General features: G+C 38.7%; 3 protein-coding genes across 3 annotated transcripts; 1 reads left to right on the forward strand and 2 right to left on the reverse strand.

The window, feature by feature from the left end:
* Positions 1-839: 839 nt before the first annotated feature.
* si:ch211-159e12.5 (uncharacterized) lies at positions 840-8,916 on the reverse strand. Its single transcript, XM_022682854.2, has 3 exons — positions 8,672-8,916; positions 8,125-8,222; positions 840-6,556 (listed from the first exon to the last, which is right to left on the reverse strand). The coding sequence occupies exons 2-3, from the start codon at positions 8,208-8,210 to the stop codon at positions 1,702-1,704; spliced, it is 4,941 nt and encodes a 1,646-aa protein (XP_022538575.2). The 5' UTR covers positions 8,211-8,222; positions 8,672-8,916; the 3' UTR covers positions 840-1,701.
* A 3,418-nt stretch (positions 8,917-12,334) lies between these two features.
* Positions 12,335-19,556, reverse strand: eef1akmt3 (EEF1A lysine methyltransferase 3). The gene is made up of 3 exons (XM_007248395.4): positions 19,329-19,556; positions 14,509-14,620; positions 12,335-13,601 (listed from the first exon to the last, which is right to left on the reverse strand). Exons 1-3 carry the CDS (start codon positions 19,482-19,484, stop codon positions 13,204-13,206), a joined length of 666 nt encoding a protein of 221 aa, XP_007248457.3. The 5' UTR covers positions 19,485-19,556; the 3' UTR covers positions 12,335-13,203.
* A 1,086-nt stretch (positions 19,557-20,642) lies between these two features.
* On the forward strand, positions 20,643-25,689 carry LOC103024118 (zinc finger protein 501). Its single transcript, XM_007248438.4, has 2 exons — positions 20,643-20,899; positions 21,756-25,689. The coding sequence occupies exon 2, from the start codon at positions 21,844-21,846 to the stop codon at positions 23,080-23,082; it is 1,239 nt and encodes a 412-aa protein (XP_007248500.4). The 5' UTR covers positions 20,643-20,899; positions 21,756-21,843; the 3' UTR covers positions 23,083-25,689.
* Positions 25,690-27,757: the final 2,068 nt, after the last annotated feature.

The raw sequence follows: 27,757 nt of genomic DNA on the forward strand, positions 1-27,757 counted from the left end.
GCCACCGTAGGTTTTTTTTATACTATAACTAAAATTTATATAAATTTCAGTTAGTATTGAATCCTTGTTCATTCAATTTCCTGTTGTTCTAATTATTATTTTTATTTTTTTATTTACATTTTTAAATATTCTAATTTTCAGTTCCACCTTAATTCCGCAGTGGTGACAGTGGTCCAGCAGTAAAGATGTTTAGGCGCTGCTGGTCTATTTAAGGTGGACCAGAAGGTTCCAGTAAGAAACCAACTCCACGCTCCTCATTAAAACACTCAACAAAAATCTACTAATTGATCTAATTAATTTGATTAAGTGAAAACCAACAGTGTCTGATACACATTGTTCTACTGCTCCAGAAGTGAAAAAAATGTTGTTGTTTTTTATATTCTGATACTTTTTCTGCTACTAATTTTTTATATTATTATATATTATATCAATTTTATTTATTTTTTTATCCATTCATATTCCTGTTTTTCTTGTTTTTTATTCATGTGTATTTAAGGCTTTATGTTTGGAATGTGCTTCATATAATTCTTTATAATTAAATCTGTTCTGGTTGTTCAGTCTTGTTTGATCTGTAAGTCTCTTTCTCTATTTTAAGCTCTGATGAAAATTTTCCAGACACTGTCAGCTGGGCCTTACTCACTCAGGCATCAGACCGGTTCAACCAGATGATTAAAAGATTTACACGCTAGATGCAATCAGTATTATATCTTGAAAATGTCACACTAAAAAAAAAACACACAAATAACAATGTTTATAAGCAATAATGATTTTTTTTTTACAATACTGTTATTTATACACAAGCACATGACACATGTATACGTTGCCATTTACAGTATAATAACAATTAAAATGCACATACTGTGGGTTTAAACAGTAATTTACACATATATAGAGGATGTTTATATAAACAATTTCTAAACACACTGTTGTTTTTAACTAATATCCATATCTATCTGGTTTACTTGTCAATAAAACAGCAAACAGATAAAGTGGTGAAAATTCAGTAGTTAATTAGTTAAAAGCATGATTTTATAAATTAAAAATTCATGTCAGGTTGAAAATTACTTCACAGCAAATGATCACATAGTCTGACGCTGAGCTAAAAACTAATAACTCATCTTTAACATATTGTTTAATATGTAGAAAAAAGCACATAAATACTTACATGGGGGTTGTTGAAGACTGCAAAAAAATGACACAAATATCCATAATCTCCAATTCTTGATTGTTGATATTTTGATATTTTAAAAAACATATGCTTTTATTAAGGTATTTATTTTGTATTTTATTTATTTCATTTTATGCTTCATTTATCCATTAAAGTGTTCTATTCCACTGTTAAAAAAATCCAACTTAATGACTATTGATTATATGACTTTTTATATCTAATAGACGAAGCAAAAAGCAACATAAGATATATTTACAGTGCAGTAAGATTTGTTTGTTTAAAGCATTATTTCTAAAAACAATATTAATAGTTAAATGTGTTTACAATGCAATCTAATAAAAAACTAGAAATATTAGATTTCTAGATTAAAGATTTGAAGATTTCACTTGACAAAATATCTATTACAATATACAACCCCCATCTAGACAACCAAAGATTTAATTTAAAAGTAAACTAATTGAAAGGCATCTCCCATAGTAATCTATAGATCACATAAATAAGAATAACTTAATAACATATATATATTTTGCATTTTATTTATCTTTGAAAACCGCAGAAATCTCACAGTTGTCATCTTCCTCCAAGACACTGGATAAATCCAGCTTTTCACTGGAAATTCCTTTATTCTTATTGATCAAATAAGGTGTCTGAAGTACTTCCTCATTGTTCCCATCTTCTTCTGTATCACTTTCCAATATTTTTTCATTTCCCTCTCCCTCAATAACTGTGTTGTTTGAATCGTGACTGTCCAGGCTGCTGCTGGACAGAGTATCATCTTCAGGTTGACCTACGTCTACTGTCCTCTCGACCTCGTCCAAATGTCCCTGTTCCTCTAATGGAATGCCTTTCTCGATAGTCCCATCTACCAGATACATATCAGATACGATGGAGACTTTTGCTGGTGAATTTTGCTCTTTATCATCATTACGTTCAATAATGTCACCTATTCTTCCCTCTTCCAGGACAGATTCCTGCAGTTGCACCTCCGTGTCATCAGTTAAGTGATCTTCCACAACGGTGTTTTCCATTTGTTCCCAAAGTTCAACTCCGCTCTCCTCGTCTTCGGTTTCTGAATCAGGTGCGGTGTGTTTACGAATGCGGTTCACTGCGTCCCACAATGATTTGGGATACTGCTTTTTCATGCATTTTGTTGACGTGGAAGAAGTTGGAGACCAGACCTCACAGTGAATGTTACCAGTCTGAGAGCAGCTCTCCAGAAGTCGAGAGTGATCAGAACAATCTGGAGTTGGTAGAGTTGAAGGGTTGATGTCAGTTTGAAAAGAGAAAAGCGACAATAATTCATTCTGATGTTCAGATTGTGAACTTGAACAAGAAGTCTCAAGAAGTGATGGTGTCAATAAACAACATTTGTTCAGCTTTTGAGAAGATTCAGACAAACAGGGTGACAGAGAACAGGGTGACAGAGATTCAGGAGGTGACTTGGAAGTTGACTCTTGTTCATGCAGAGTGGAACAATAAAGTGCTGAAAGTGCCAGAAGTGAGATATCTCCATGGTCCATTATGTTCACATCCTCTGTTTCATTCAAGAGGCTATCCGTGTTGGATCTGCTTTCCTGGCAAGACAACTCAAGCAAGTCTTTCTCAAAACTTCCATGAAGAGTTCCATGAAGGTTCTGTACAGTATCGGTTTTATCTGAGGTTCCAAATGCTTGGTAACTGTCTTCTTGTTCAGTTACCAGCTGACTTTTATTTTCATCAGAGTTACAAAAAATTGGACAAGGAATCCTTGTGCCATCTGCTTCATCTGAGAGGTTACCCTCCATGAGCCCACCCTCTTTGCTATATGGTTTGCTAGAGTCAAGATGCAGAACTAGACCAGGAACGCTGGCATCATCTTGTTCAGTTGACTGGGAACTTTCTTTGGGTTTACTTTCTTGATCATTCAAATCTTTCACAGAGCTACTAACAGCTTTATTTGACTCGTTGGCATCCTCTATACTTTGCTCTGGACAGTATCTCTGACAATTGTCTTCTACATGGTCATCAAAGAAGCCTGAACGTACATTTTCAATGCTATCCATTTCATCTAAGGGAATGCACTCCCCTGGATCTTTCTCTCCAAATGGATTTGACGGGACGTCCTCCTTGGAACTAGGAGCTTCTTGAATAACTATTTCACTAGGGCCTTCCAAGGATTTGCCAAGAACGGATGGACAAATGTTCTGCAGGTCATCTGGTTCATTAAAGAGGGTACCTTCTTGGCTAAATTCCGGCTCAATTGTGCCCTCTACAGAGTGGCCAAGAAGAGAGCAGGTATTCTTTTTGTCATCGTTTTTATCTGAAAGGCTGGTAGCATCTCTTTGCCCAATGAATTCACCAGCAGTCTCCATAAAGGTTTCCATTTGATTGCCTACATCATCAGTTGCATTTGAAGTCCCACTGTCTCTGGAGGTTCCTTCTTTGTCAAATGATTCATTGTGTTCATCATAGCTGTCACCCATTTCTAATAAAGAGTCACCCTCCTCAGGTAAGTCTTGAATTAGGGTTGGGCAAAGAATCTGCAGGTCATTTGAGAGAATGCCCTCACCTGGAGTTTCTTCCTGGGTATGAATCTTACAACTGTCTTCAACCAAATCATCTGGGAGGGTTGAGTAGGTGTTATTTTCATCACCTGTTTCACACAATGGATTACCCTCTCTGGGACTACCTTCTTGGTGGAAAGACCGGGTTGTTTTTTCCACACAGTCATCAAAGAAAGATAAAAGGAGAACATTTGTGCCACATGTTTCATTAGAGGTACATCTGTTGACTTTGCCCTCTAAACTATTGTTCAGATATTGGATAGTTTCAATGTCAGAATTGGATCTTGACTCAGCTTCTGTATTCTGTGTTGTAAAAATTTCTTGCAGCATAGCTTTATCGTCTTTTGAAGTGTCTTCATTTTCCTGTTTAGTAACTGCAATGACCTCATGTGTTTGAAGTGTCTTTACACTATCTACAAGATTCACCTCCGATTCTTCTAGAATCCCTTCGGTACTCGTCATCAACCCTGAGGTCTCCTTTGTTGGGGGTTCAAGATTATCAGATGATTCCTCTCCAATCAACTGACTGTCCGTGTTCCTGACAACATCAACTTCAGCTACAGAACATCCCCCTGGCTCCTCTTGAATTCTTTGGAGATCCTCTTTTGTTTCGGACATTTGAGGCAGCTCATCCAGTGTATGCCCTTCATTGCTGGAATTCTGGAATGTAATTCCAAGAATCCTTTCTGCTCTTTCCTTGAGAGTTTCATTTTCAGAAATGACCTCATTTGGAATTTGGTTTGGATCTTTAAGAACTATATCACTCAAAACATTTATTGGACTTCTGTTCCTCAAATCATCATCGTCCTTCTCTTGGATTTGCACGTGAACTTCCTGCAAATTGTTTGCAACAGAACTTTTCTCCATTGCACCTATTGTATCATTGTTACTGTGGTCATCATTTTGGACTTGAAGGTTCAGAGATTCTGAGCTGTGTTCATATGAGTCACTTGAACGTGAACACACGTACTGGACATGCTCCTTTTCAGGAGGAAAGATGAACTCAACTTTAACGACAACGCAAGTAGCATCTATGACCACAAGACCTCTGTTCTTGTCTTTGATTGTGTTAATATTATGTCTGACTTCTGATTGCTTTGGTTGTGCGTCAGTTGCTTCTTCTTTTTGGCCTACATTACTAATATCTTTGTTTGGCTTTTCTTTTGAGCAGTTGTGCCGTTTTGGTTCCTTCCATACAGGGAATTTTACTGTGGTTTGATTACTGTGTGGTGCCACCAGGCTCTCGGTTGTCTCAGGTGCTAGAGGAGATTCAGAGGATACACAAGGATCAATACTTCCTTCTACCTTATAAGGTACACTGGTTTTAGGGTCTTCACTTTCTTTGATAGTTTGAAAGCATTGTTTTACAGTATGTTTTGCCAACAAAGTCTCCTGAATTTCTCTCTGTAGTCTTTCTTTGTTGGTAACTTCCTGATCTGTTAAGATATGCTCAGAAGTCTTGTCTTGATTTCTTTCAGATATAACTTCCTCTACTTTATGGGGCATCAAAGATTCAGAATCGACTTCATCTGCCAGCTTAACTGGCTCTTGGCTTTCTTGCTGCCTTTCACAACTCTGCTTTGCTTTTGTACCTCCAGGAGTTGGGACGTTTAGAAGAGGCAGCGAGTGGGATTTGAGTGGTTCATCAGGGGAACTGGACAATCCAGCTAGTTCACCCATACGAGAGACCAAGCAAAACACTGTCTCTCCACCTCTTCTTTTTTTGGGTTTGCACTGCTGGGGGAGCGCATCATCCAAGTAGGACATCTGATTTTTCTCAGAGATCTGATGTGATGATTCTTGTGGCATGGCAGCCTCTTGCTTCTGGACTGCCTGCTGTTTAACAGCAAGGGATTTCGCAAGTGTGCTTAACAGCATTTGCTGTTTCCTGGCTTGATCTGCTTCAGGGTAAGTCAAATCTAAATTTCTTGAGATCCCATCATTTGATGGATGTGCTATGTGTTGTCTTCCCTCCATCGAGGGGACAAAGGAATGATCTGATGTTCTTGGCACAGGAAATGCAGAGGTAACCGGTCTGCTCTCAACTCTGTACTCCATCATGGGTTCAGCCCTGGCCTTTGCTGTGCATTGTCCAGGTACCTGCATGATGTTTGTATCCTGTGGACCACTGTATGGTGGTGGGGACATGTAATTTGGGGGATGGCTGAAAGATTGGCTCAGGACTGTATTCTTCCTTGAAGGACTCTGCTTTGCTGGTACATAAGAAGGTAGTTGCTGTGCCTTCCAAGCCTCCAACTGAGCCCTCAGTCTGTTATTGAGGTTGCTCTTTTCTTGATTATGTGGGACAGAAGTGTTTGCAGGGGGCAGTTGGTTGGGTTCTGGACCAACTATCTTCCTTGCAGGCCTTGACATCCTTTCACATTCCGGAAAGTTCTGAGTTGCATTCCACTTCCCTGCTTCTAGATGCCTTTGTCTGGGCAGAGAGTGGTAATAACGGTTGGCCCAAGCCTCCAGCTCTCGAAAACTGTTGGCACTAAGTTTTTCCTTTTCTTTTCGGTGAAGAGTTGAACTGCAAGTTTGCCATTTATTTGCCAACTCCCCTCTTTGTACCAGCCTCTCCTTTTCTCTGTGTCGGTCTGATAGAACACTCTGTCCGTCTAAACCTCTCTCCTGACCACTGTATGTAGTAGCTAACTCTTGAGGGCAGTGCAGATTTTCAGGAGGACAGCGTGATGAAGGTGCTATGTCAGTCCAGTTTACATAGTCTCTCATAGTCCCAGCAGTTCTCGACCCTGGAATCATCCAACTGCTTGGTTGACTCATCCAGCCCTGGTACTCAGCTCTGGGCTCTGGGTTGGGTGCTGCAGGAGTCTTGCTAGGATATCTACAAGCAAGGAAAGACAGATACAAAGTACAAAGTCAAAGTTCATACATAATTATCTTGTACATTTTCAGATGGCAATCTGCCACAGAGTGACCTCAGATGGAACTGTTATCTTTGGACTTAACCTGCTTTCTGAACCTTGTCAGCTTGATTACTTTCCAGGAGGAAAAAAGTGATCTATGGATGATCCTAGATGTAAATGTGTACATTATTTCCATATTATTGAATCATAATGCATCCACAATACACTCCAGAAAACTTTCAAATTGGAGGCTTTTATCCTGATCCTAACAGTCAACACCTGCAGTAGGAAGATTTTTACTGATATAACTATTTGCTTATGTATTATCTGAATGTATTATCTGAATGTTTTAGATCTTTTCTTTATGGATTGCTGTTGTGTCCTCTTCTTCCGTAAGGTTTCTGCTGCCTGACAGGCTGTTGTTGGCACAGTAAATAACCCTTTCAGACCCTATATCCATTACAATGTTTACCACGTATTTTCTTTTTTTGTGTTTTGTTGTACATAACAGTTATTAAGGCCTGTTGTCCATCAGAGTAGACAATTTACCCCCAATAAAAAAGTTTACCAGCCAATAAAACAGTACTTTAGCCCCGCCTACTGCACTATAAAAAACACAGCAACTCAAGACATTAGTGCATGGCAGCATTATAGCCAATGAAGCAAAGTAAGAGCTGCTTTTTAATTATTTTGTGGTTTAGAACACTTTTTTATTGTTTATTTTACTGTTAAGGGATAGTTTGTGAAATTAAAAAGGTCAATCTAAACATAAATGCCAATGCAATAGACATTAAAAAGCATTTAAATAGTTTAGTTATTTGGATTTAATTTTAAATATAGAGTTTATGTAAAAATATAACAGTCCTGTTTTGTATCAGCACAAAAAATAGCATTCTTATATTCTTATATGTTCCCATCACTGGAATATAATTCAGGTCTGAAAGGGATAAATGAAAAATTAACATTTCAGTGTGTCTATTAGTTCTTTTTGGCTCTAATTTGGCTCTAATTGTGTTGATGTAATATGCTGTCTTGTATTGCTTAAGGAAACCTAATGCATAATTTTTTTGTGTACATTTTCATCTATCAATTTAGCTATTTTTTGATAATGCAGTGAACAGTGTAGATGGTGGTAATGATGGTGGCCGTTGGTGTGTGGGTAGAGCTGTCTGCATAAACATTGACTAATGACATTCAATTCTGGCAGAATTCACCTTTACAGTCAATGCAGGAGACCCCGCCCACATATCCCACAGGTCAGTGCAACGTTCTGTAGCTTCTGTGTGACATGACAAAAGTCATGGGACATGACATACAAGTCCTGTACCATGGCAATTTGGGATGTCAGTCTGTAAATATTTATTAATATTAATTCTTTCACATTTTCTATTTTTCTATTTACCTCCAAAATGTGAATGTAGGTTGTTTTTATATTGTATCAGAATTTAAAGATAAATGGACCAATAGAAAAATTCCTTTTTTACATTGACCTAAAATAAAAAATACTGAATTAATATTAATTAACTCCATTAATATCTGTACATACATGTGTGAGGATGAGCTCCACCCAGGAACAGTTCTGTACTTTCCATATGGCGATGCATGCCTCTCTCTTCCATCCCAGAATTCCATGTTTTTGGATTTCTTTATTTGAATTGAAAAAATACACATTAAAATATATACAATTATCGTAAAAAGACATGTATAAATTAATATATATATATATATATATATATATATATATATATATATATATATATATATATATATATATATATATATATATATATATATATACACTTCACTGTCTCACATTTTATATATTATCATAAAAATATATATAAAACAAATATAAAAAAATATTCTATTGAGAATTAAGGCTGAAAACAATTTTGAAAATATAAAATGTTTAGAAATATTAATTTAAACAAACTTAAGACAATTCCACCCTAACCATTTGTCCAGTGGACTGATGGCATTACCAGTTAGCATGGCCAGTTATAAACATGTAATTACACACATGATCATATGAATATCATACTAATTCATCCTCTACTGATATAACTATGATCAGATTGATTAGATGCTGTTACCTTCAGGCGGGTGAGATGCTGGTGTGGAGCTCCTGCTGACGGACAGGCGGGGATACTGCAGACTCAGCCACTTCATATGAAGAGGAGTGTGTTTTTACAGCCCCTCCCTCATGGGCCTGACTCCGCCCACCTGCTGCCCACCTCTAGCTGTGTGTGTGTTAGTGATGAAGACTCTCACTACACAGAACATCCAATCAAAACACAATTCTAATGAAGAACCTTCAGGAATGATGTGTTTATTGGCTTGGAGGAAACTTTCTAAGAAAGTGAGCAGGGATGAGCAACTGGGAGGCATCCTTACATACCAATACACACACAAACACACACACACACACAAATGTGTCAGAGTATGTGTGTGTAAAGTGGGGGGTACACAGTGGCCCATGGTGAATGTGTAGCTCAGCAGGTTTAGGAGCTCTATTGTTAGATCAACAAAGCAAGCTGATGATGTGATTGGACTAAAAATCACACAACAAGTGTCATCATCAACACTGTTGGAACATAATGAGTTGTTATGAAATAAAAAAAATGAATATCATAAGTTAATTGCAGTAATTCAGTTCAAAACGTGAAACTCATATATTGTATAGATGTATTACACACAGATTGATGTATTTTAAGCTTTATTTCTTTTATTGTTGATGATTATGGCTTACAGCCAATGAAAAAGCAAAAATTAGTTTCTCATAAAAGTAGAGTATTATATAATAAGACCAATTGGTACTTGTGGCAGTGTGGGCAGTGTGCCAAGTCCTGCTGGAAAATGAAATGTGCATCTCCATAAAAGTTGTCAGTAGCAGAGGGAAGCATGAAGTGCTGTAAGATTTTCTGGGAAAACAAATCTGCACTGACTTTGGACTTGATTTAACACAGTGGATCAACACCAGCAGATGACATGACTCTCCAAACCATCACTGATCATCAGTAAATCTTTATTTAATTTGTAAATCAAGGGACCAGTGTCTGAAGGAAGAGTGGAGAGGAACACAGTCCAAACTGTTTGCGGTCTAGTGTGAAGTTTCCACAATCAGTGATGGTTTGGAGAGACATGTTATCTGCTGGTGTTGGTCCACTGTGTTATAATCAAGTCCAAAGTCAGTGCAGTGTTTTCCCGAAAAATCTTACAGCACTTCATGCTCCCCTCTGCTGACAACCTTTATGGAGATGCAGATTTAATTTTTCCAGCAGGACTTGGCACACTGCCCACACTGCCAAAAGTACCTTAAATAATATTCTACTTTTCTGAGACACTGAGAGAGTAATGGATAGACAAAACAAGAAAATGTGTTGTATGAAAGGCTAGGTTAACTAACTGTAATACTTGGCAGGGAACAGACGGAAATGAGGGGTAAAAATAAACAGATAAACAGGTGAGAGCAATCAGTAGCTTGGAGAGCGGGTATGCTGTAGGGTCATGCGAACAGTCAAAGCATCAGGACGGACACATACAAAGTCCTTACCAGCTCTATTCTTGCCAGTTTCAGTCCCTATAAGAATGACCCGTTTAAGGGCTCTGTCACTTTTATGCAATTAAGATTTCCACACCATGGGTATGTTGAGTGTTTACCACAGATTAGTGATAGCTTGTGCTAAATGAAATGGCAAAACACTAACAAGGTAGTTGATGCTTAACTGCATTAGAAGCACAAAACTCCTTATTTGAAAGTACTTACAACTTCCTCATTTGCTGACTTCCCACAGACAGTAGGTACGGATCCCTATGTCAGACAAAGTCTGCTGGATTATCTGTCTGAGGCTCTTAAACAGAATGCCGTGGGGATAGACGGGTGAGGGGTGGCTCAAGGGTGGTTTTATGCACATTTCCTTATTGTGACGTCATAATAACGGAGCTATTCAAACACCTCAAGCATACGATGATTCCTGACACCAAGGTATAAAATATAAAATATAAATATGTGTAAAATTGTGTATGTACTGGGGTCAGTTTATATAGAATATGATTTACTATGTCTGAATACTTTACTGATATGTCGTCTACTAGATCTGCTGCCCATGTGGATCCATACGTTCTACAGTAGATTTACTGAGACCATGAGATCCAGATCAGCAGTAACCTGCATTATTACTTCAGCAGGGTTCAGGTGATACAGATCGCAGGTCGAGCTGCATCACGCTGCAGATAAAGATCTGTTGTTTTGTCGGATGGAGCAATAGGCTGATAGAGCGGCGGTTGCGTGGCGGTGGGGGCAGCAGCCTTTCTTTGGAACTCCACAGCGGAACAAACAGGCTTTTCTCTCTGAACAGAAATTCAGTGATCAGCAGAGCCCTGCGGATGAGGGGATGAGAGAGAGAGAGAGCTCCACCAGTACTAACATATACTCACTCTCCCAGCTCTAAACACTCTCTTATTGCTGTTTTGTCTGTTTACTGAGTGATGAAAATGATCAGCCATAACATTAAAACCAATTATGCTGATGATCTGGTTTCAGTTGCTCTTGTAACTGGATGGTATATACATTATTAGACAGCAAGTGAACAGTCAGTCCTTAAAATCGATGTGTTGAAGCAAGAACTCCTGTGTTCATGGATGTTATTAGCTGGTATTTTATAGCATTTACCGGTATATCATTGGAATTTTATGGTTTTTGTCATAAATTTGTCATAAATTTGATTTGATCTTCATGCAAGATGATAAGTGATAAAACTCTTGCATCCAGAGTGCAATTAAAAAAAACAGGAGAACCAAGGAGTTAATTGGCTTTCTTGGGTCACATGACATCGTGTTCAGTAGCTCCTCCATTTCCACTCACTTTGTGTTTACTGAAAATGAAAATACACAGGCACGTCTTCTTTGCTTTTTAGCAAAATACCTTATTGTACTTTCTAAAATGTAATATACGCAGAACAAGTAGTTAGTCACTATTTTTAATTTAAAGTTTTTATATTTTAGCTCCATTCGCCCCCATTCATTTAGGAAAATAGACTGTTTATATCTGGACAGAGCATCGTCTCTCAAAAGTGAAGCCACCACAGGTCGGGCACCCCCTGCTGTTCGGTTTCAGAAAGCTGTGTAACTCCACCCATACCCATAGGTTTTAATGGCAAAACAGACGTTTTTTTTCCAATATACTGTAATTCTACCTCCATTATTTAAATACAACAGCTAGTGTAACCTCTACTTATATTGTCAATTTTTTAAATCCCCACAGAATTCATGTTTTAAAACTTTATTCAGCTCTATTTAAAAAGGTGTGGTTATTGTAAAAGGGCTTGGTTACACCTAGACGGGGTATGACCAATGACTGAATGGGTGGGACCATATACTGTGTGTAGCTTTGTGGAGGCAGCCCTCAGGGGCGGGGTTATTTAAATGAGTAGGCTGTCTCTCCACAGTCTTTCTCCCACCTCTGGTCTCTACTGCGCAGACTCAGGTTTCAGGATCGCCAACATGGCGGAAAATTTTGGCTTCATTTTCATTGAATGAATGGGAACAGCGACACGGCGTCCATCTTTTTTACAGTCTCTGTATAGAACTCACTCACAGTGTTTTACAGTGATATAACAGGGGAACAGAAAGTGGTCAGACTCTATACTCTATATATGGACCCGTGGTCTCTCTCTCTATGTGAGCCCATTACAGGTTTAGCTTAATGCAAACAAACAGTTTTCGAATTGATGTCCTAAACCACTGACAGACAGCAATCATGAGGGAATATATTAGGTTTATTAATACTTTATTAATAAATAGCATAAATTATGGCATTATGTTGCCATTTGTAACAGTACATTGCATATATTAAACGTCATCCACTGAAATGGGTGAGGTGTGAATAGGTTCAGGCAGAGAATTTATTCTGCCTGCTGCTTTATAAACACCTACAGGGGTTGGACAATGAAACGGAAACACCTGGTTTTAGACCACAATAATTTATTGTTCCGACGGACAGTTCTGGTGGAAACAGGAGAGCTGAGGTGCACATTGAATTCTGCTGTGATTTGGGCAGCCGTGGTTTTATGTTTCTTGGATACAATCTGGGTTAGCACCCGAACATCCCTTTCAGACAGCTTCCTCTTGCATCCACAGTTAATCCTGTTGGGTGTGAATTGTCCTTCTTGGTGGTATGCTGACATTACCCTGGATACCGTGGCTCTTGTTACATCCCACTTGCTGGCTTGGTCACAGATGCGCCAGCAAGACGTGCACCAACAATTTGTCCTCTTTTGAAGTCTGGTATGTCACCCGTAATGTTGTGTGCATTGCAATATTTCGAGCAAAACCCTGCTAATTGAACCTTCACACTCTGCTCTTACTGGTGCAATGTGCAATTAATGATGATTGGCCACCAGGCTGCTTCAATTTAGCCATGAACCCCCCACACTAAAATGACAGGTGTTTTAGTTTCATTGTCCAACCCCTGTATGTCATAATGAATACAAATAGCATTCATATTAAAGCTAGAAAATATATTATTTCAACAATATCGCAACGAGCACAGGCACAAAACCAAACATAGGTCCCATTAGATAAAATTAAAGGTCATAGAGTGGCGTATTCCGGAGGGTGTATTCTGTTAGCTGCTCGGTCTCAGAACTGCTCTATAAATATTAATGTTCTCCTCCGGTTCTCTCTGCACCAGCTCCACCTCGAACCTCTGCGGCAGCCAGTGATCGTAAAAGTCCTGAGTGCCATGTTCCTGCCGCATCTTCGACGAGAGGTACACTGTGGCTCCGCCCCCACACAGGTGAACCAGTGTGTCCAGCAGAAGGGGGAACGTTTCCGGCATGTAGATAATATCAGTGCCCAGTACGTAGTCCCAGTCTGAGGGGAAGTTCTGCTGGTCCCGGCCCCAGCTCAGTGGAACCGCCACCGGAGCTTCTGCAGGCCAGCCGGTCGGTGGGGTGTTGGCCTCGATGTTCTGGACGGCTTGTGGGATAACCAGAGGAAGGTCTGTCATGGTCACACACGCTCCTGTGGTGGAAAACAAAGGCAGAAATTAAATAGGGAACACTGGAGAACAAAATCAAGTGTAGTGTGGTGAGAATTACACTTTTTGCTCTTTAGATTAGTGGTGGTAATCAATTAAAAAATAGATCAGAATAATAACAAAATAATTTTTTCTTTTTTGTCTGCTTAAAACTAAGCTAAATGGGTGTTTAAATGACAATAAATTAATCTGTGTTAGATTGGCAAAACTAAAATATTTTTATATATGTTATATAAATCTTTTTAAAATTTATTGTATTAAATCACACCAAAATTCCTTGATTAATCATGATTTTAAAAAAATACATGTTGGTATTTCCCTGTATTATTGAAAGGGAGGCAGTAATAATATTGTAGTTTCATGTAGTTTGGTTTTGGCGTAGAAGAATAGAGCCTTTAAACTGTATTATAATATCTCAGGGTAGTTTTAATGCTTTTTAAATTACAATATTTTAATGAGGAGTTAACAGAGAGCTTTAATAGAGAAAATAACCGCTGTGGAATTTAAAATCTAACTCAATGATCAAAGGTGTGATATGAAAAGAAAAACACCTCTGCAACTGTTAACCATAGGGAAAGATAGATCATGCTATGGGTTTGTGCTGTAGCCAGTGGCCCAGGGAACATGGGTAGAAGGTAGAATATGTTTAATTAAATACCAACAAATACCCTGTCTGCAAAAAGCTGAACAAATCTGTAAACTATCTTACAATATTACAGAAATTATGGTATGGGTAAACGTTTGCATGTCACTGTAACTTTCCCTTTTCCATACATATATATTTACTATATATTCTAATCTATGTCTGTGTGCTACATAATATAATAACATAATTATCCATCTATGCTGTCGAATTAACAGAGTAAACAGTATATCAGGGCTAAAACTCACCTAATTTGGCAGCCAGTATACCCACAAAACCAGTCCCGGCTCCCAATTCGATCACTCGCTTTCCCTTCAAATCCAGAGATGTTTTCTCAAAGTACCGACACAAGTGGATCGCCTGAGGAATAAAAAAAAACACATTCTTTTAAAACCAAGAAAATAACAAAAATAGATTGAAAATAGTTAATTCAAAGATTATACTATTTATATAGATATTTGTTTTCTCAATTCTCTCACTGTAATGCACTGCAATCCTGAAACTAGAAGTCAGTCTCCACCTCTTTTCCAACTGCCATCAATGCAGCATCATTAGACAGCATAACAATGCACTCATGAGGGGAGAGAGCACCACCTACCCACCATAAGAGAGCATGACCAACTGTGCTCTCTCAGACTCCGGCTGCTGATGGAGAAGCAGTATAACCCAGGACTTAAACAAGCCAGCCTCAGATCATAGTGACAAAGTAATAGGTTTATATTACTTTAGTATAAATGACACAGGGCCAGTTTAGGGATTAAATCTAACAAATGAAATTTGTTGAATACAAATATTAGAATAAACACAAATAAAAATCACTGTGCTTTTCCAGTACTGTATTTATATTTAGCTGTGTTTGTTCTAATGGGATCTGAAATTTTTAACACTTAACACAAACTCACTGCTGAGAGAAATGATATACAGCAGAATACTAGAATTAGGGACCTACAGTATCTGTACAGCAATGTATATAAAGCAAATCTAATCAAATGAAGTTTATTTATATAACACTTTTTACAACTGATGTTGTCACAAAGCAGTTTTACTTAAATGTAGCAGGACAGAGAATCAGACAAAACACTGAACATACAAAATAGAACCTGCAGTGAGCAACAAAGGCAAAGAAAAACTCCCTTATATATCATCACTTATTTGCATATTTTCCAACTCCAAGTTGTATAAACTTGAATGTCTATTGAATTTAAGCATATCTGGTTATGTGTATTTGTGTAATTAGGGAGGTTGTGGCCTAAGACTATCAACACCTTATATCAAGGTGTGCATAATTATTAGGCAGCTTCTTAAAGACTTTTAAAGGCGCTGACTCTAGGAAGTCAAAAATATTTTAAAAAATCTTTCAGAGGGATACAACGCTCTTAAAATTGCTAAGACTGCACCGAGTGGTCCAGTGGTCTAAAGCGCTGCCACTATGAGCAGGAGGTCGCAGGTTCGAACCACCGCTCATGCAGCTTAGCCATCAAGCTGCTGGCGCTCAGAGGGAGCAAAATTGGCCCTGCTCCCTCCGGGTGGGTTGATGGCGCTCTCTCCCCACATCACTCTAAGGGTGATGTCCACAGCACAGAGCATCTGTGAGCTGATGTACCGGAATCGAGCCGCACTGTCTACCCAACCGGAGGGAGCAGGGCCAATTTTGCTCCCTCCGAGCGCGCTGGCTGCTCGGCAATGATGCATCAGCACCAGCTCGAAAAGAAGCGGTGGCTGACTTCACATGTATCGGAGGAAGCATGTGTTAGTCTTTGCCCTTCTGGTCTGTTGGGGCATTACTAGTGATAGGGGGAGTCCTAATGAATGGGTTTCGTAATTGGCTGTGCAAATTGGGGAGAAAATGGGAAAAACTAGAAAAAATATATATAAAAAAAAAATTGCTATGATAATGGGGAGAGATCACAGAACCATCAAACGTTTTGTTGCGCAAGAAGAGTGTTGAGAAAAAAAAAAGGCAAAGATTTGAGAATAATCAAACGTGAAGTGACCAGGAACTCATTATCCTCCAGTGCTGTCATATTCCAGAACTACAACCTACCCATAGTGCCCAGAAGTACAAGGTATTTAGTGCTCAGAGACATGGCCAAGATAAGGAATGCTGAATTCATACCGCCACTATTGTGTAAGTATTACTGAAGATAAGCTAGATGGACCTTTTTGAGTTTAAGATGAAGACTTAAAATCAACTCCCAAACCTACTGCCAGTTTGTAGTAAAAGGAAGGAAAAAATCAGCATTTTACAAAGACCATGATTTTTGTGCAGGTCAATACTCCATCGCATGCACTAAAGTACCGTATTTTTCGGACTATAAGGCGCACCGTATTATAAGACGCACTATCAAAGAACGCCTATTTTCTGCTATTTTTCCATACATAGGGCGCATCGCATTATAAGGCGCGTTAAGTGACACTAGAAAGGGTGCCTATATCAAAGTGAACAGGGGTGGCGCCATGTTTCCCTTCCCCCACCGGGGGTGGTCGCTTGCCGGTGGAGCGTCTCAGTATACAAATCTAGCTATTTCAAAGTCAAACGAGTGCTGGATATTAATCTACACAGATTCCTCTCCTGAAAACTGTTTATTTGGGTGAGTAACGTGCTTCAGTTTATTTACAGTAAGCTTAGATTTCCAGATGTCCACTAAGGCTTGCTGCACCAGCGTTAGCATAGCTATCCGCTAGCACGCTAGCTAGTCACCTAAACTAGTAAAGTTAACCCAAACTTAAACGACAGCGTTACACTGAGCGTTACAATCCTGCGTGTTCTGGTAAGACAGTGAGATATTAGCTAGCGATTCGTCCCCCGTAGCTTGTTTTAACACGGTAAACAAGCAGATTACAGGCTGATAAAACTCACCTCTGAGAGAGTTAGCGCTTAGCATCTAGCTAATGCTAGCCAGGCAAAGCAGCACAGACTTACAGGCCGATAACTCACCTCTGAACGGTGAACGCTTAGCGATTAGCATCTAACTCTAATAATACTGCTCCAGCAGTATTAAAAGTGCTAAATTTAGAAAATACTGATCTCTGAACAGTGAAAAAGCTAGCTAGCTAAGCGGTTAGCATCTAGCTATTGCTGCTCCAGCCTCGGAGCGGCACGGCTCTGCACGGAGTGTGTGTTTACTGCTCCTTACACCTGACGGGTAAAATTTAGATAATACTGATCTCTGAACAGTGAATAAGCTAGCTAATGCTATTTGCTGCTCCAGCCTCGGAGCTGCACGGCTCTGGACTCTGTATAGCACTGAAACTCTGTATAACGCTGCACGGAGTGTGTGTTTACTGCTCCTTACAACCTGACGAGTAAAATTTAGATAATACTGATCTCAGTGAATAAGCTAGCTAGCTTAGCGGCTAGCATCTAGCTAATGCTATTGCTGCTCAGCCTCGGAGCTGCACGGCTCTGGACTCTGTATAGCACTGAAACTCTCTATAACGCTGCACGGAGTGTGTGTTTACTGCTCCTTACAACCTGACGAGTAAAATCCATACAAAAGGCGCACCGTATTATAAGACGCACTGTCAATTTTTGTGAAAATTAAAAGTTTTTAAGTGCGCCTTATAGTCCGAAAAATACGGTAGTCCATTGCGGGTTTAACCAGTAAAGGCCTTAAAGATGCAGAAATAATGACATGGCCCCTTCCTTACTTGAACTAAACCTTATTGAGAACTTGTGGGCATTTCTTAAAGGGGAGATTTGCGGTGAAGAAAAAGAGTACACCTCTCTGAACAGTGTCTGGCAGGCTGTGGTTGCCGCTGCACAAAAAGTTAATTGTCAAAAACCTTACTTATACTTGTGGGTGACAGGGAGGCCCGACTTCCAGAGACTTCCATCAGATATACGGGTCATTCCACCAAATGGGTGCGATTTGCTTGTTATAACTTTTCCAAATTAAACTATTTTTTTTTTTAGCTGTTTTCTTATCAGAATCTAACTTAAAATCCACTAATTTCTTTGATTTTCTCTCAAGAAAGTCTTTATTTTAAATAAACGGTTGACTACATGTTCAAATAATTGATATTTATGACAAAAAAATCACTACTGTTAATAGCTTTTTATGTTTTGAGTAAAATGACAAAGTAACAGGACTGAGTTTTTAGCACAGAATTAGCAAAAACCTGAAACATAGCTAAATGGCGGCTATGCTAATAGCACGAGGACACTGAGCACATTCTAGTGATTTTCCCTAAATTTGTATGTTAAAAATAAACAAATAAGATTTAAGAATTAATTTAGGCAACAGTAATGAGTGTTAAGATTGACCTCCTCATTCTTAGTTACAATAAGATCTAATACACAGAAAAAAACAAATGAAGAAACTTAACGTCCCATGGTCTTCCCATGATCAGATATTTCAGATGGGGTAATGTTTTTCGGTAACAGGACTAAAATGTGTATTTTAACTTAAACATTATGGATTTATTATGAAAAAAATATATAAAGCATAGAGAGGGTTTTAAGTCAAACAACAATAATACAAAAAAATCTCTGAAGGATTTTAATAATTATATTACATGGTAAAGTTTATAGTTAAAGAGTGGGGACAGGTAACAAATGCTATTTTTTAGTGTTTTAAGTAGTTTTTATTATTTTTTTTATATATAAAAACAGATCTTACTTTTGCAATTAGGTCTATGTACAAGCCACTATGCTTAACAATAATGTATTTAGTGTGCACATTTATACACGGATTTTCCTGGGGACTGAAATGACATCCATTTGGTGGAATGGCCCATACTGGTATACATAGTGTGTGTAACATTTGATACTGATCATGCTGGTCAACCACTATGGTGGTCTGGCCATGCTGGGGGAGCACTGCGGTCATTGATCATGCTTTTATTCCAGCTAAACCTACAAATTTCAACACAAACTCTATAACTTACAGGTCAAGAGCTAAACTAAACTGGCCATGCTGTTTTTAATCAGGGTGTATATAAGTGACTGTAAGAGTGTGAGACTGCAGTTGGTGATCTGTTCCTCGTGAGCAGCACGCGGTGCTTTAGGCTCTACTATTTAAGCCCACAGAGACCACCCTGCTCCTGCAGCGCGCGCTGAACTCACCGCCTCCCAAACTGAGGCCGCCACCCCCAGGCTCGCGCTGAACACCTGCCGCACCGTGCACACCTGCCCGCAGCACAAGACCGAGTCCTCCGCGGAGAACCCGTCCTCAAACAGCAGAACCTCCGCGGGGAAAACCTCCCCCGCCTCCCCGTCCATCCCAGATTACCCCGCGGGATCAGAGAGCAGCTGCAGCCGCAGATCAGCGCCCTGAGCCGGCCACTACTGCTCTCCCGCTGCTGCTGCTGCTGCTCAGGAAGAGGCGGGGCTGCAGACCGCGGTTTACCCGTTATATTAAAAGTCTTCAGCATTTTAACTATTCTAATAAACATATTATATCATGCAATAGACCTTAATAAAAGTCACTGCGGCTGCAATGTTTTTATTTTTTATTTTTTTAATTTAGGTTTACTGACATCATCATCATTAATATGATTCTTATATCCTCTATTATTTGGTGCCCACCTGTGGTTTCCTAAAACAAATATATGGGTAAAAACTTACATTTAAGTGTTGCATTTCAACTAGTAGAGAATACATTTGTTTATTTATTTATTTTATTTCTCTTTTATTTTATGTATTTTTTCATACATTTTAAGCAAGTACTACATAGCCCCTAAGGTAAAATCATGTAAAAAATATAATGCGTGATCACGACTTTACCTGATGTCACTTTAGGGGCTCTGGAATATACGTTTAATTAGGTCTCACAGTAAAAAGCAGTAAACAGCGCCCTCTAGAACACTATGGTCGAATAGACACCATTAATGCCTCCAGACTAATGAAATAAAATTAATAAAAATATGTGTAAAAATAATTTTAACATCTCTCACAATTTCTGAGCATTTAAATTATTGAATTAAATTTGAATATTATACTAAGCAGTATACCTTTGTCAAAGTCAGTGTGTCCTCAATGTTTAGTTATTTATTTTTATTTTCTCAAACTGTATTTTGCTGCTCAGCAAGATTTAACAACTAATTCAAATCATTCAGACATTTTGATATAATTATTTTTTTCACTGTATATTGTAACTGCCATTGATGTTAACCATTAAGTTCACTATCATCATCATTAGCGGCCACAGCGCCCTCTGTAGCATAGTGGGGGAATGGATACCCTTTATGCCTCCAATAAATATAAAACGTCTGCTCCTTGAGACTAATAAAATAAAATGAATAATTACATGTAAAAATATAAATGAAACAAATGGTATATGATTATTTTGAGAGAATATTATTATTGGACACGTTTTAACAGCGAACGTCTGTATCCAGACTCAACTCGCCCACTCCGCTTGAGGGCTTTTATTTTGACAGGGCTGCTCTGTACTTGTGCATTAGCTGGCGGTGTGTTCCGCCATTGTTCGCGTCGCTCCGACAACAAAGCATTTAAAGAGCCGGGCTCGCCATTCCGACAGGCGCGTGTAGACAGCACTAACGGGCAGGCTCGTGTGAACTCTAAATATATATAAAAATCAGAAATCAGCAGCTGTTAACTTATAGTGTTGCTGTAAGAACTGCAGCTGAGCCGGGCCCGGTCCGGGGGAGTGACAGCCTGCTGGTATCGGTTCTGTAAGTTTTTCCCCTTCTGGCACCTCCAAACTCTCCTTTTACCAAGTTTAATTCTTATTTTCCCTTTTCCATTTCTCTCTCAGTTTTCACCAGGGTTCATTCTTTTAACAGTTACACAGCTCTGCACAGAAATGTGCTTTAACCTGAGGACTTTTATTGTGGAATATCACCCCAAGACAGATGATTAGCCAGTTAGTTAACCTAGCTAACGTTATCTATCAGCCCCTGTTATTAATACGTTTCTACAAGTTGTTACTATTGAACTTTATATTATTCGTTAATAATTACTAACCGATCATTTAGTGTATATACTCTAGGTAAAATAGTCTGGTAATAATGTTTCAATTTATTAAATCTAAAATTATTCAAATGTGAAACATATGTGACAGCCTTCTCCAGATTGGGCTAGGTTAATATGTTTTTACTTTAGGAAATAAGCATTTTATAATAAATACATCCATAAGAACGTATACATATTTACAGCAGTGTCACACAAACCATATTCGACCACTCCAAGCATGCAAATATATTTCACACAGAAATGTCCGTATCTATAAAATTACAGCAGGAAATAAAATTCAAATCAAATTCAGTCTGGAATTTTACATTTGTTCAAAATGTAAAATAAATGATTTATTACAGTTTCAAATGTGTATATAATATTTGTCTATGAATAAATCAAAAAGTAAAGCAAAAAAAATAGTGATAAATTCAAGTAATAAATGTTTTAACGTTACATAATTAATCGTTGCAGGGGTAAATTCCTGCTGCCAGAGTGGTTGTTGATTGGCCAATGCACTGTCACTGCATTTCAAATTGACCTTAATTCTTTTCTTTTTTTTTTTTTCTTTTTCAGAGATGGTGAATACCCTGTTACCAATCATCTACTGTTACCAGCCAGAGAGATTTATTACACTGCTGACAACAGGAAAGTTTGTGAGAATATGGAGTCGAATGTGAAGGAGGAGACTGTGGAACCCAACCTGGATGAGTCCAGCGTAGAAAAGACCATTGTGAAGGACTTCAACATGGTGGGTGAGACCACTGTAAAGGAGGAGAATCTTGAGCCCAGTGTGGAGAAGATCATTGTAAAGGAGGAAACCATGGAGTCCAACATGGAGTCCAACATGGAGTCCAACATGGAGTCCAACATGGAGTCCAACATGGAGTCCAACATGGAGTCCAACATGGAGTCCAACATGGAGTCCAACATGGAGTCCAACATGGAGTCCGAAATCTTCAATGCTCTGCAGATGTCTTCTAGTACCTTCCACCTTGCACAGCGAATTGACAACAAGGTGACCAGTTACCTGTGCTGTGAGTGCGGGAAAGCCTTCAGTCAGTGGAGATACCTTCTAATACACCAGAGAATTCACACCGGAGAGAAGCCATACTCCTGCACAGAGTGCAACAAGAGCTTCAGTCAGCAGAGCAGCCTGAAACTACACCAGAAAATACACACCGGAGAGAAGCCGTACACCTGCGACGAGTGCGGAAAATGTTTCAGAGACAAGGCGAATCTCCGTGCGCACCAGCGGATTCACACGGGAGAGAAGCCGTACCAGTGCTCGGAGTGCGACAAGAGCTTCAGCCAGCTGGGCTACCTCCAGCAGCACGAGCGCGTCCACACCGGTGAGCGGCCTTACGTCTGTGGCGACTGTGACAAAGCCTTCAAGAACCAGTGTGACCTCAACGCACACAAGCGCACTCACACCGGGGAAAAGCCATACGTCTGTGGCGACTGCGGCAAGAGTTTCCGACAGGGTGGCTCCCTCAAGGTACACCAGCGAGTTCACACTGGAGAGAAGCCGTACGTCTGCAACGACTGCGGGATGGCCTTCACTCAGGGAAGCGCCCTTCGGTCGCACCAACGCCTTCACACCGGGGAGAAGCCATTCCCCTGTCCGGACTGCGACAAGACCTTCAGCCGGAACGACCAGCTCCAGGCTCACCAGCGAGTTCACACCGGAGAGAAGCCATTCAGCTGCTCGGAGTGCGGCAAGAGCTTCAATAACACCAGCAACTTACACCAACACAAGCGCATCCACACTGGAGAGAAGCCATACTGCTGCCCGGAGTGTGGGCGGACCTTCAGGCTTTCCACTGGACTAAAGAACCATAAGTGCTCCAGGAATCTGGACGAACCTATTGATCTAAGTGTCAAATTAAACACTGTAAACTAGGGCTTTGCAATTTAGGAGCAGTTTCCCCAGTCAGGCTTTAAGCATAATCTTGGACTACACAGCCATTTTTGAATGGAGATTTTCCATTGAAAGGAAATTGTGACAGGAAAATGAGGGATAGTGTAACACTAGGCCTAACTCCTGTTTGGCAAATAGACCAATATCATTTCAGTATCACAGTCATCACATTGCGGGCATGCACAATAACCTGGTAAACCTCTTTAGCTGCTCTTGCTCAATGCAAAATGAAAATGAAATATCTACCAGAGACAGATAATATCTGCTCATTTTCATTTATTGTACTCCAGTATTGGACACACAGAGTGCATTATTTATATAATCACATGTTGGATCATTGACAATCTGGTTCTAATTTCTGTATCTTGTTTAATGTCACACTATTATAAATATTGTGGGAGAAAAAAAGATGTTGCAATGTCAGTTTCATTCAGCCCTACTTGTAATTAGTTCGCCCACAAGTTTACACACAAACCAAAGCTCTTTATAGGGAGGTACTGGAATAACAGTACAAGGGTACTGTGAACTGGCTAAGCTATTGCTGCTGCTCACTGAACCAACAACATCTGCTGCTGCTGAACTCCAACACTCCTACTATATTATAACTTTACTACAGAACAACTGCAGATACTCATAATCTGCTCTAACGCTGCCGAACACACTAAGTTCACTGACTGACACCTATGTGGTATTTCGGTATTTCAGTGAGAGTCAGTCTTGTGTGGTTGAACTTGAATTCTTACTTGTTAGTTAGCTCATATCTTATTTATCTTTAATAAGCTTAAAGGTTAAAAGAATCCAAAAACATTAAATGATGGGAGTGATTGAAGGTGCCCTGACCCAAACATAAGACATTTCTATCCTTTTTTAAGATAATTTAATTATTATAATTTTATATTTTAATAATAAGTGCCGATCACCCTATTATTTTGTTATATTTTTAATCATTACTATTATTGCATACATTTGTGCCTGTCAATACAGAGTTTTGTTGGTTCTTCTGTGCGGTCGAGGTGTTTTTGTGGTGTTGCAGGACTCGCTGAAGGGTGAGAGATTTTCTGTTGACTACTGCTGTGGAGGAGTAGGGGAGTGACCCTGAGCTTTTTTGGGAGACACTACATGATAAGCTATCTGGGCCAAGTTCTAGTAACCCCTCCCCCAAATAGCTTTCTCCACATGGTGTAAAATCACAGGCAAACCAGAAGAGGCCATCGCATTCCTGCTCTACATGGTGAAAAACTCAAGATACGAGTCAGAAGAACTTTTCCTACTCTCATTTAATTCTCTTTCATCATTAGACTCAGAGACTTTAAAACATTCAAAAGATCACGGAGACATATGAGGACCGGACGTGTTTACAGACCTTTTTTTTCCACCTAAATGTTTGAACTAAAGTTCAGATGAAGCTTGATGTGTTTGATAGATTGTATACTGTACATAAGGTCCTATCTGGTTTGGATTCACACTGCAGTTTAATGACTGAGCACACTAATGAACTTTAATACATCATCTATCATCTATGATCTATGAGTGCGGAGTCTCTCTATACTTTACACTGATTGATTTTAGAATGTTATCAATTTGGAAAGTTGCCTTTCCAGGTGTTATGCTGAATTCTGGGTTGCTGCCAGAATGTGACTCCCTTTGAGTGTAGGTGTGTCACACAGCAGAATGAGGATTCATTTTGTTCCTTTTGTTTTGTTTATAAGTACGGATTAATCTACAGTTACAGCAGATGCAGTCAAGTCAAGTAGTTTTATTGTCAATACTGCATATGTACACGACATACAGAGAATTGAAATTACGTCACACTCCTTCCCAAAAATTACAGCAAGTACAGAAAATAGATATATAATATTAAAGAATGGGAGACACTATATGTACAACAAGGACACAAATAGACATACGTGAGACAGAAGACAAGAGTGCAATAGTGATGGTGGGTGATTAAGATGGAATCACCAGAGTAATCTTTTGTACACTTAGTGCTGGAGGCCATGTCTGCATGCCAAGGGGAGTCAGATTTTGGCACAACACCACTTCTTTTTCTTTTTCTATTGTTTAATTGCTGAAGATAGACTGTCTCAACTGGCTTTAATGGGTCGGAAGGTTCAAAGCATCTCAAGAACACTAACTTAAGCATTGCAGACAAAACGTACCATGGTTCAGCTGATTCGGACAGAGACCACCTCTTTTGATTTGACCAAATTTTGATTCTTATGTTGGAGATGATCCTGGTACTGGTTAGCTACCGCTGTCAGGACCCCAGTCATGGGGTTTGTAGTGATCATGGATTTACTGTAGCAAATCTGGAGTTTTTATAAATTTCTGTTATGATTTATGTATAATTTGCACAAAGGTATAATTACTTTCACTAAATGGGGGAGAGGACACCCAGAGGTGCTCTCACTCCCTCGCCTTGATTCTCTCTCTCTCTCCCTCGCTCTCTTTCTGTTTTTCTTTTATTGGGTTGTGAGTGTGTTGATTGATGTAATTTTTTTTAACTGTACCTTTTCACTTACACTGTTTGTTTTTATGCATCCATATTTCAGAAACATTTGAGTAAAATTATCGTTTAATTTAAATTTATTAATGGTCTTTTTTATTGAAGCATATTGCTTCTGTACATAATAAAACAATGGTTTGATCACAGGGTTAAATAAAGGTGAGTTTCTAACAGAGACACAAATCTAGCTGAAACCCTGTCTATTACATTGAGCTCCATCACACTGGAGAACACTGTTCCACTGCTCCACAGTCACTGGAGGTTTTACACCAGAGGTGTCCAGACTTATCCACAGTGGGCTGGGGAGACTGCAGATTTTCTTTCTCAAATAAAGTGAGAAAGCTCACTGTAGGACTTTTAAGTCTGTCCTGCTACACAGGCATCAGATTATGGCAGGCCATTTTAACATTGGCATTGCAGATATCTGTATATAAAATGGTATGAAAATGTTTTTTCAGTTAAATATATCATATAGCAGATGAACACAGGGATATTTGAGAAGTTAAATGAAGTTTTTAGGATTTACATAACATGCAATAATTCTTTAAACAAAATAATAATAAGGTAGGAGCATAAATTTTGTTTTAATTATTTGAACACCTTTAGCACTAATTATTGGAACACAACATATGTTTGGTATGCTCATTGATCCTTGACTTACATACACAGGTGTATTTGTCTGCTATATGATATAATTAACTGAAATTGCTGAACTGAACAACCAATGATTAATAAAGGAAAGTCATGGAAATTATCAGGGGTGCCCAAACCTTTTCATTCCACTGTATTTTTTGACTAAACATTTAATGACATACTAAATTAAGGTACCACTAATTATATTTTAAGTAGTCTTGTCTTTAGTTCAGATTAGTAACTATTTGAATTATGTGTTTTAGTGTCAAACTAAATATATATCTATATATAGTGTGTATATAGTGTGTATATTTTTTTAAACATCTGAAACTAAGTCTAGTGCTTAGATTGTAGATTTTTTAAATGATCATTCTAACTAGTCAAAAAGTGTTAAACACCAGAATATGTTTTATATTTTAGATTTTCCAAGTAGCACCTCTTGCATAGATGGGTTTTGCACATCTTGGCTGCATTTTCTCAGTCAGATTTATGAGGTAAAGACACCTAGAATTGAGGCTTTCAGTTAACAGCTGTGCTGAACTCGTTAAGAGTTAATTACTTGAATTTCTTGCCTCTTAATGTGTTTGAGAGCATCAGTTGTGAAGGTTTTGAAGAGGTAGTGTTGGTATACAGTGAATTTAGTAATGTTCTAATCCATATTATGGCAAGAACTAAAAACATACTTGAAAAAAATATTTGAAAGTATCCTCAAGTGCAGACACACAGGCCATCAAATGCTTGCGTAATGCTATTTTAGTTGGTTTAACACTAAAGTTTACCACACGTCTACACACACGTCTGGAAGACTTTAGTATTAATTTACAATGTAGGAAGAAAAAAAAACATTGAATGGTCTATTACCATAGCTAGTTAGTGTTTAGCACTGGGGGCTTGTTAATGGGTTTAGCACAAAAACCCGAAACACAAGGACATTTGGGATTAAATGTTGTACATTTATACTTCTTTGTAAGTTTTCTAGTAATAAGACGGGTGCTTATTTGCTATTAACTATGCTAAGCTAACGGTATTAAATACATTTTAGCCTACCAAGCTAAGTGTTCTTTTCAGAACTGTGCTCTCTTATGTTATATTGACTAATTATAATCTAATTTCAGATCATTTTAATTAGATATTAGGATTTGTGATGCAGTTTTCATTTTGTATAATGTAAATGATGTTAGTGAAAACTCATTTGTGGAGATATTTAATTTTTAAAAAGCCAAAATCTTTCATACCTGTAATAGAATGCCTGTCCGCTAGGTGTCAGTATAGTACTGCAGATCATGGTGATAAATATAAATAGTATTATACTAACAGAGTATATAGAATAGTATACAGTATAATAGATTATATAGCAACTGCTTCTAAACAGTGAAAGAATGGGTTGCTCTCAGAAGCTCAGTTAAAATATACATACAGCTCTGGAAAAAAATAAGAGACCACTTCAAAATGATAAGTTTCTTTAATTTTACCAAATTGAAAACCTCTGGAATATAATCAACAGGAAGATGGATGATC

This window comes from Astyanax mexicanus, chromosome 24 (genome assembly GCF_023375975.1).
Source record: "Astyanax mexicanus isolate ESR-SI-001 chromosome 24, AstMex3_surface, whole genome shotgun sequence".
NCBI classification, from domain to species: Eukaryota; Metazoa; Chordata; class Actinopteri; order Characiformes; family Acestrorhamphidae; genus Astyanax; species Astyanax mexicanus.